This window comes from Symphalangus syndactylus, chromosome 2, assembly GCF_028878055.3.
Source record: "Symphalangus syndactylus isolate Jambi chromosome 2, NHGRI_mSymSyn1-v2.1_pri, whole genome shotgun sequence".
In the NCBI taxonomy this organism is placed as follows: Eukaryota; Metazoa; Chordata; class Mammalia; order Primates; family Hylobatidae; genus Symphalangus; species Symphalangus syndactylus.
Window position 1 is genome coordinate 127,820,295 of NC_072424.2, and position 9,572 is coordinate 127,829,866.

At 50.9% G+C, this 9,572-nt stretch overlaps 1 protein-coding gene across 1 annotated transcript; it reads right to left on the reverse strand.

Annotated features, from left to right (window-relative positions):
- Positions 1 to 643: 643 nt before the first annotated feature.
- On the reverse strand, positions 644 to 8,613 carry ULBP3 (UL16 binding protein 3). The gene is made up of 5 exons (XM_055267378.2): positions 8,456 to 8,613; positions 5,390 to 5,653; positions 4,892 to 5,164; positions 4,078 to 4,206; positions 644 to 2,843 (listed from the first exon to the last, which is right to left on the reverse strand). Exons 1-4 carry the CDS (start codon positions 8,541 to 8,543, stop codon positions 4,100 to 4,102), a joined length of 732 nt encoding a protein of 243 aa, XP_055123353.2. The 5' UTR covers positions 8,544 to 8,613; the 3' UTR covers positions 644 to 2,843; positions 4,078 to 4,099.
- Positions 8,614 to 9,572: the final 959 nt, after the last annotated feature.

The following is a 9,572-nucleotide window of genomic DNA, read 5'->3' on the forward strand; positions in this document are numbered from 1 at the left end:
AGTGAGTCCCAGACTAGTCAAATAGAGTTCTCTGGGGCAGGGGCTTTTGAGGGGCTCCAAGCCCAGTGTGCCCCTCCAGTGAGTAGAGACTGTGACCTTGCAGCTGTCACCGACACGGTGAGTCCAGTGTTTTCTGGGCACAATAAATCAGGATATAATGTGAAGACAAGAAGTACAAAGAAACATTAGGAGGAAGAGTATAGATTTTCAAGTACCAGTTGGGAAGAATTAGAAAAAAAAAAAAATGAGGAAAGGGGCAAAGTTGGCTTGGTTGTAGCTAACCTGGTGGAGAAACACAGCCATCTGTGATAGAGGGCCTAAGCTGTTAGGATCCCCTCCAATGGTGAGACCACCTCCACAACCTGCTCTCTGTCCTCCTCTCTCCCGAGGCTGAATGCAGCTCTTGTGCCTTCAGTGCCAAGGATGCCACAGTCCCAGGCCAGAGGAAGAGCTGACGTGGACAGTGGAAAAGGAGGGGGTGGGTGTAGAAGAAGAAGGCTGACAGCAAGGATTTCCTGAGGATAAACCAAAAAAAATGTCACTTGAAACTGGCAAAAAAAAAAAAAAGTAAGGGCATAAAGAACAAGATGGAAATGGAAATCTTGTATAATTTCTTTATACAGTGTTTAATTTTAGGGTTTGGCACTTTCATGTATAATTTCTATACAATTATCATAATATACAACTTACGATTATTTTAAATGACTAGAGTTTAGTTTTTGATCTGGGTTAACGTTCATAGTGCAAAGTTCTGTCATTCTACTCAGTTAACTCCATTTTTTGGAGGGCTCTATGTCATTTTATTTTACTTATGCATCTTTAATTTTAACCTTTATTATAGATTAAAGGGTACACATACAGGTTTGTTACATGGGTAGATTTTGGGAGGCTGAGGCTTCGTGTCACAATGATCTCATCACTCAAACAGTAAGCATGGTACCCAACAGGTGGTTTTTCAGCCCAGGTGCCTCTCCTGTCTCACCTGTCTAGTGATCTCCAGTGCCCGTGGTTCATGTGAATTCAATGTGTAGCTGCCACTTTCCAATGGGAACATTCAGTATGTGGTTTTCTCTTCTTGCATTAGGTTGCTTAGGATAATAGCCTCTAGTTCCATCCATGTTGCTGAAAAGGACATGATTTTCTTGTGTTTCATGGCTGCATAGTTTTCCATGGTGTCTATGTACCACATTTTTTTCATTCAATTCACTGTTGTTGGGCACTGAGATTGATTCTCTGTCCTTGCTGGTGAGAATAGCACTGTAATGAACATATTGGTGCAGGTGTCTTTTTGATAAAATGAATTCTTTCTTGTGGATATATCCCGAGTAGTGGGATTGCGGGATTGAATGGTAGTTCTATTTTAAGTTCCTGGAGAGATCTCCAAACTGCTTTCCATAGCGGCTGACAAGTTTGCTTTCCCACCAACAGTGTCTGTTTCTTTTCCTCTGCAGCCTCACCACCATCTCCGACTTTGTGACCGTAAGAGATGGTAACTCATTGCAGTTTTGATTTGCACTTATCTGATGATTGGTGATATTGAGCATTTTTTCATGTTTGTTGGCCACTTGTATGTCTTCTTTTGAAAGGTGTTTGTTCATGTCTTTGCACATTTTTTAATTGGGGTTTTTCTTCTTGCTTGTCAAATTGTTTAAGTACTTTGTAGATTCTGGATATTGGACCTTTGTCAGATGCAGAGTTTGCAAATAGCTTCCCCATTCTACAGGCTGTCTGTTTACTGTGTTGCTAGCTTCTTTTTCTGTGCAGAAGCTCTTTAGTTTAATGAGGTCCCATTTGTCAATTTTTGTTTTTGTTACAATTGTTTTTAGTGTCTTCTTCATGAAATCTTTGCCAGGCCCTATGGCCCTATGTCCACATTGGTATTTCTTAGCTTATATTCCAGGATTTTTACAGTTTTATTACCTGGGCAACATAGGAAGACCCAATCTCTACCTAAAAATAAAACAATTTGCTGGGCATGGTGGCATGCGCCTGTAGTCCCAGCTATTCTAGAGGCTGAGTCTAGAGGATCACTTGAGCCCAGGAGTTGGAGATTACACTGAGTGGTGACTATGCCACTTCACTCCAATATGGTTGACAGAATGAGAAAATGTAAAAAAACTATAACAATAAAAAGGATTAATACAATTCTTGGTCAGTGCATGGAAAGGATCTCCGAGGTCTGAAGTCCTGCATGCTATTTTACTAGCCATACCGTTTGGAAGAATAAGGTCATGCTTCAGAGAAGTGTCTGCTTTTCCACAATCAAAGAAGTAGAAAGAAAATGCTTTTTGCTGGGATTTCTTGTTCAGTTAAAACTTGTGCAGGAATGTAACAAACCTGCACATTGTGCACATGTACCTTAAAACCTAAAGTATAATAATAAAAACAAACAAACAAAAAATCTTAGAATTGGAATTACTATATCAAATGATGTAAACATGTTGATATATATTGCATAAGTGTTGTACAAAAGGTTAATATTAATTTTCGTCCTTGAGTAGACAGTTATTTCACCATATCCTCATTAGCACTAAGTATTCTTTAATAAAAACAAAACAAAACAAACAAACAAAAAACTTGTTCAGGAATTCCATTCATTAGCACCAAGAGAAAGTGACAGAAGGTGTTAAGAAAAATGGCCACTGGGATCATGAGCAAAGGTAATGAGTGGCATGAGATGTTGAGTCTACAACGTTCTCATCACCTGCTGGGGCCTGTGGGCTTGCTAAGGCTTGAACTCCTGCTTTCCAGAAAGGCACAGTGGTGAGTAGACAGGCGGCCTCCCTGAAGGGAGAGCAGGAACCAGACCAGGCTAACAGAGGCTTCTTGATATCATCTTCCACCTTGAGAAAAGATGAAGCGTTGGTTTAAGTGGCTGAGAAAAACCTGGGTCTGTTCTCCTGGGTGATCCCTCCCAGGCCCTCCCCATTGTGGAGCTTCTCCCGCAGATAAGGAACATATTTTTCCCTCCAACCCTACCCTTGGCTGTGCAGCCTTTCCCAACCTCCTCCCTCCTTCACCACACCACAGAGCCAGCCCAGGTCCTGTTACAGCCCAGGGGGGCTCAGAACTGAGGCTGGTAATGAGGGATCTGCACCCTCACTCAGGGCCTGCTCCTCCCTCTCATAGAAGAGTCTAGAGGACCTTGGGGAGCCCTGTCCAAAGAGAGGTCTCTGGATCCATGTTCCCTGGCCTTGGGTGGGCTTGCAGGCAAACCTCCTTTTTTCCCCTTTGCTCTCAGCCTCTCCTCACCCTGGGAGCTGCACCCACAGCTCTGAATGGGACTGCCCCGCTCCGGCCCACTCATTCCTGGCCAAGCTCAATGGTGACCATGGACCTCTAGCAGCAGCTCAGCTGCCCTGCCTGAGTCCACTCTGCTCCAGGCAGGGCCATTAGCTGGCTCAGGATCTGGAGTGTGCAGGAGGTGGGATGGCAGGGGCATCGCCCCAGGGCCCAGCCAGGAATCCTATGGGTCCAAGGGGCTTGGCCATTTCCTAAACCTCATCCTGGATACGCTGTACTCTTCACCTTCCACCTTAACTGCTGGGACTCAAGGTGCTCTCTCTGGGAATGCAGCCTTAGGAACTGGGTGGGCCAAGGCCCTCACAGCCCCCTCGTCCTGGAATTCCCCCAGGTTTCTCTCTTCTTAGCCTCCTCCAGGGATACCCTTTCCCTTGACATCCTTGGTGAAGTGGCCATGCTACTCCTCTCCTTCTGTGCAGACTGCCCATGCCTGAGTTCCTGCTGCCTGCAGGCCACACACCACTACCCTTCCCAAATAGAAACCTGCTGTGAAATAGGCCTGAATTGTCTAAACCCTCTTGAACTCAACAGGCTCTGAGCCTTGGTATGGGCCCCTCCCTTTCCCTCTGGCCCTGACAGCGAGAATCCATCAGAACTCAAGGTTGAGCTGCCAAGGTCATTGCCAACAGGCGACATCAGGTCTCATTCACCTGTCTCATGTCAGACGAGAAGGTCCTGGCCATGGGGAGAGGTGGGGCTCTGGGAAGTCTCCTTTCCCTTCCTCTCACCTCACCCATCTGTCTCTCGTTCCCCTCACAGTTTTGCCCACAGTACCTGTCACTCTAAATGACTCTCCTCAGATGCCAGGGAGGATGAAGCAGAGGATGATGAGGTAGCTCCAGGGACTGAGGGTGGTGGCTTTAGCTTTGGGTTGAGCTAAGCCTGGGGCCACTGTGGGTGGTGCTGAAAGGGAAACACAAAAGTGACAACTCTTGTCCATGCCCCAAATCTGAGGAGATGGCTCCTCAGCTCTTGCTACCCCAGGTCATCCTGGAAGGCAGAGGATTTGTCTCCCCTGCTGTGGGGCAGCCGCTGTGACAGGACCTGGGGGTAGGAAGGGAGAGGGGGTGTCCCCTGTCCTCAGGGAACTCACACAGCTGCTGAGGGAAGCAAGGCAACAGCACAGCCCACCCTCCTGCTGTGGCGGAAGAGGAGGTGATGCCCCAGGGCCGGGGACAGGAGAGTCTCGGGGCTGGCATTTGAGATGGTTTTGATGGATTTCCAGAAACAGACCAAGGGAGAGGAAAGGAAAAGCAATCCTAGGAGGAGGGAAATCTAAGGAGAAAGGTCTAGAAACACAATGACGCCCACAGTTTCGAGGCTGGCGAGAAATCCACAGTGAGTGGAGCAAAAGCAAGTGCAGTGAGGAAGAAGAGTCAGGAGGGAGAGCATAGGCACCCCAAGGAGGAGCCCCCCATGAGGGGTTCATATTCTTACACTCGCTCAAACACACACTCACACTCACACACACATAGACTCACACCCACTCACACCCATACACCCACACCCACCATACTCAGACACTGACAGACAAGGGTGTAACTCGCTGGCATCTCCAAGGTGCTCCCAGTGCTCCCCTGTCAGTTACCTGTGGGTTCCAGCCTCTTCTTCCTGTGCATCAGGAAGTCCCTAAGCCAGCTCTTGCAGTCTCTCGAGACCATCTTGAAGAACATGGTCAGTCCGCTGTCCTTCTCCCACTTCTCTTTCAGCCGCCTGGCTCCATCCTGAACCGCTGTCCACTTTCCGTTGTTTGAGTCAAAGAGGAGGAACTTCTGTTCATCGAAGCTGAACTGCCAAGACCCACGGATGCATCCATCGGCTTCACACTCACAAGACATCCTGGCCTGCAGCATGAGGGGTCCTGCCCCAATCAGAAAGAGATCAGCCCTGGTCTTTACAAATTCTCTTCCCTGTCCCACATCCTCCTATGCTGAGACCATTCTCATCTGGTCCTGTTGTCTCCTCCAAGTCCTGCCCTTGCTGCTGGGCTTCATGGAGTTCCCATGTCTAATTTCTTCTCCCCACACACAGTGCAGCCCCTGAGCCCACAGTCTGCTCCCTTCTGTCCTTGGTCTCTTTCACTCACCACTGGGTGGGAAATCCTCCTTCTCAGTGTCAGCCAGTTCCAGTCTGAGCCTCTGCCCCACATCTCTCAGCATTTCCAATTGTTTTCCCCAGGCATCTCTGGCATCCAGCTGCTCTTCTAGGTGACCCATAGATAAGATCTTGTCACTGCCACAGTCATAGGAGAGAAAATTCTTCTGATCCACCTGGCTCTGGACCTCACACCACCGTTGTCCATGTCTGGGCAAACGAATGATGGTGAAGTTATACCAGAGAGAGTGAGTGTCTATGGAAAAAAAAGAAAAAACACCAGAGAGTGTTGGGGTGGGGGAAAGACTCCAAACACTGTGACAGCCAAGAGGGTTTCCTGAAGGGCTGGGCTGGCAGAGCATGGATTTCTCTTCCTGGACGGTGGTCTCTGCCTGTGGAGGGACCATGGGTGGCTAACATGTCCATCTCCCCCCTCTGCCAGGCCTATACTCACATCCGTCAGCACAGGACCCTGCCAGGGAGGTGGCAGGCCTGCTACAGGAGGAAGGACTTAGATGGCAGGATCTGCAGGAGTGGTCCAGGGGGACTGCAGGAGGCGGGAGAGTGTGGGAGGGCACCCTGAGGATGTTGGAGCGTGGTGCAGTGGGTACGACGTAGTCAACATCGGATAAGGATGAGTTCATTTATTATGGGTAACAAGACATGGTAAGTTCCCTGGAATGTGGTCATCTGCTAGTAGGTTACCCTTGGAACCTTGGAAAAAGGAATGACCCACACCACATGAAACAGAAAACCCAGGTCTTACGTGGCAGGTTGTACAGGAAGGAACAAAAGACTAAGAGAAGTGCCCATGCCAGAGTGACTACAGTATGAAAATCCAGAACAATGCTCACCCTCTGTGCTCAAGGGAAGCCTGGAAGACTCCTGTTTACCCAGCATATAAAGAAGGCCCCAGGAGAAGGCAGCAGACTGTCAAGAAGCTCAGGGATGCCTGTTACTGAAGGCCAGGGTTCAGAGGTAGGAGATGCTCTTCCTGAAATGGGCTCCCAGTAGTAATGGGGATGGAAAATCCTGAAATAACAGATCTCAAGTGGAGGCCGTCAACTGTCAGCAGGAAGGAGGGTGCAATGATGGAAATAATTAGAGAAGTCACAATGCCAGCTGGGGACCTCAGTCTTACAAAGCTATGCCCATGGCTCATAGAACAAAAGGGTCCAAGATCCAAAAGAGATGGAGACTCCACCCAGATACTACTAGATTTAAATAATTACCACAAAGACAAAATGCAAGGATGGATGACCAGGAGGCTGAAAGTTGTCACCCCAGGAAATAACTGAGCTCCCTTGCCCAGCTTTGAGAACTGAGTCACATCTCAGACCCAGAGTCCATTACTAGAAGGAGAGCCCAGAGGCCCCAGTGGGCTCCTTCAACCCCACAGCAACTGCAATGACTCCTTCAGCCTCCCCCACAGAGCCAGATGGGCATTCACTCTAGTAACTGTACACCATGAAACAGCAAATACCCAGACACTCCTAGTGGACACAGTGTGCGATCCGAGCTCTTCCCAGGGATGTGAAGCATTAACTTGCTCCCCTGTTACTCATGAGGTGCATTTGGAGCAAAATAACAGATGGACACCTGTGTCAGGTCCAGCTTAGAGGGATGTGCTGGGTTCATAGACCCATTCGATAGTAATTTCACATTTCCTGGATTTCTACTGGGAATGGATAGTGTTTGTAGTTAATGTAACTATTATATGTTGTGCTGGTCATATGACCTCCCCTGTCACTACTTAACTCTGCTCTTGTAGCTGGGATGCAGCCATACACACTCTGTGATGAGGGGTGTGGCTGGACCTGCCACTACAGCTATTTGACCCTGGACTCCCTAAGATCCCAGAGGCATGTGTGGTTGGAAAAGGTGCTATGTGGATTTCATGGCGATTCCCAACCACAGAATCACAACAGGGTCTGCTAGTGCTCAGAAGCAAGGCTGTGCCACTCACAGCAATGAAATCCCCTCATTTAAAAGTGGCTCCTGTTGTGTTCTTGGGCCCTGGTGGAGATGGGCCTCCGGCTATGGGAGGGCCTCAGAGCTGCCCATCACAGGGTGTGCTCCTCACCCTTTAGGTCATTAGGAAGATAGGCCCCACAGTGAGAAGACACAGGTGGGTCTCCTGGGATGGGCAGGAGCAGGGCCACAGGGAACCAAGAAGCTGCACAAGCAGTTGACGCCGATCCCCAGGACAACACATGGCTGTACCCCCTCACCCTCAGCTCACACCTGAGGCTTCAGGGAGGGTCCCTGAATCGCCCCTGGGGACCGTTAATGCTACTCAGCAACAAAGGAGGGGGCAGTAGGCCGGGAACCATGGGACTCCCCGTCATATCCATCACATCCACACCTCCCAGAAGCCACAGGCAGGGTGGGACACACTTGTGAGTCTTCAACTTACACCACTTGGAGATGACACCCTAGGGGATGGGGCAGCAATTGCCAGGACACAGCATGTGCCCTCATCTGGAGTCAGCAACCTAGGTCAGTGTCCATATCAGGTTTCACTTTTAAATAGCAGGTTGCTATTGCCTACTGTTGCTCGACAAAGGGACAGGACTTGACACAGACACGGAGAACCCATGGTAGGCGAGGACCAAACTGCCTTCAGCCTTTCCCTTCTAGAAAGGGTTTGCTGACTCCTGCCTGCTTAGTGACTATTCTATGTGACGCTGGCTTCACCCCTGTCTTGACCCCAGCGCGGGTTCCGGGGGCTCTGGTTTCTCCTTCCCGAGGACGAGTGGGGCTGCGGGGTTGCACCAGGGATCCCCTCCCCACCTCGCCCTCTGCAGCTTTTTGGCCCCTCTACCCTCCTGCGTTTCTTTTTTCGCCTTCTTTGACCCCCCTCCTGCCCTGTGGGGCAAGCAGCAGCCGCAGGAGGTGGACCTGGCGAAGAAGAGCAGCGAATCGGAACTGAGCGTGGGAGCAGTCTGGGGAGATCGCGCCGGTCCTTCAAGAAGCCTTCCCTTCTCTGAAACCCGCTGCAGTCCACAGCCCCCCAGGTTTGGCCCCCGCCCCGCTTAGGCTCCATCCCCGAACTCACCGGCCCGCCCCGTCCCGGACCAGTCGAATAGCAGACGCGGAAGAATCGCGAGCGGCAGAAGCCTCGCGGGGCTGGCGGCCGCTGCCATTGTAGACCTGGAGCGCCGGGGACACCAGGCGCGGTCGATGTGAAGACCGGCGGATGAATCACTTCGGCCCTCCCATGTCAGCTAGTGATTGAGTGTGATCGGCCCCGTCCCGCCCCGCCCTGTCCCGTCCCGCCCCGCACCGGGATCCAGGGGAGGCTACGCCTGCCCATGTTTGGAGGGATGCTCCGCCCTATCCCGCCCCGTCCCGCCCCAGTCCAACCCCAGGCTGGGACCCGGGGACCCTATGCCTGCTCTTGTTTGGGGATGCCCCGCTTCGTCCCGCCCCGGGCTAGTGGCCTGACAGCGGCCCCCTCTGGCCAACCCTTACCCTCCACCCTGGGCTCCGGGCGGGCCAGGACACGATTCCTTCTTGACCGCCTCATTTAATTTTTTAACACACCATTTATTATTACTCCAATGTAAGCACTGATGCACAGGAAAGCGAAGAAACTTGCACAGGGATATTCAGTGGCGGCTGTGTACCCCCCGTCACCGCCTCTGCCAGCGACACCCGCCCTCCTTCAGCCTGCGCCACGGAGTCCCAGCCCGTCTGCGTCCAGGGCGCAGCTGCTTCCCAGTCCAGAGCAGACCTTCTTTGCCTCTCCACTAAAAGCATGAGGAGGCCTTTGAGTATATTCTGTATCCCTTTATGACTACTGGAAAAAAAAAGAAAGAAAAGAAAGCCCTAGTGGCCTACCGTGATCAGTAATCAAATGATCAATTGTGTTTCCATGGAGAGCAGAAGCCGAGGGAGGGTCTACGCATGCGTGGGGCTCACTTTTCTGCACACTCATCTGTGGCCAGCTACACCCAAATCCATGGCTGCACACGCATCTCTGCCGGTCCCTGGATGGTGACTGCAGCCATCCTCAAAGCGGCAACCCGAGTGTATCCTCGTCTCAGTCACCATGGAAACATCTAGATCTGCGGGCGGAAGCCAGAGGGAGGTGAGGGGCCCAGTGGCCCTTGGCCGCAAGGGAGGGCTTTAGCCTGGGGTGAGGAGTGGGCAGAGATCTTGAGTCCCACTCA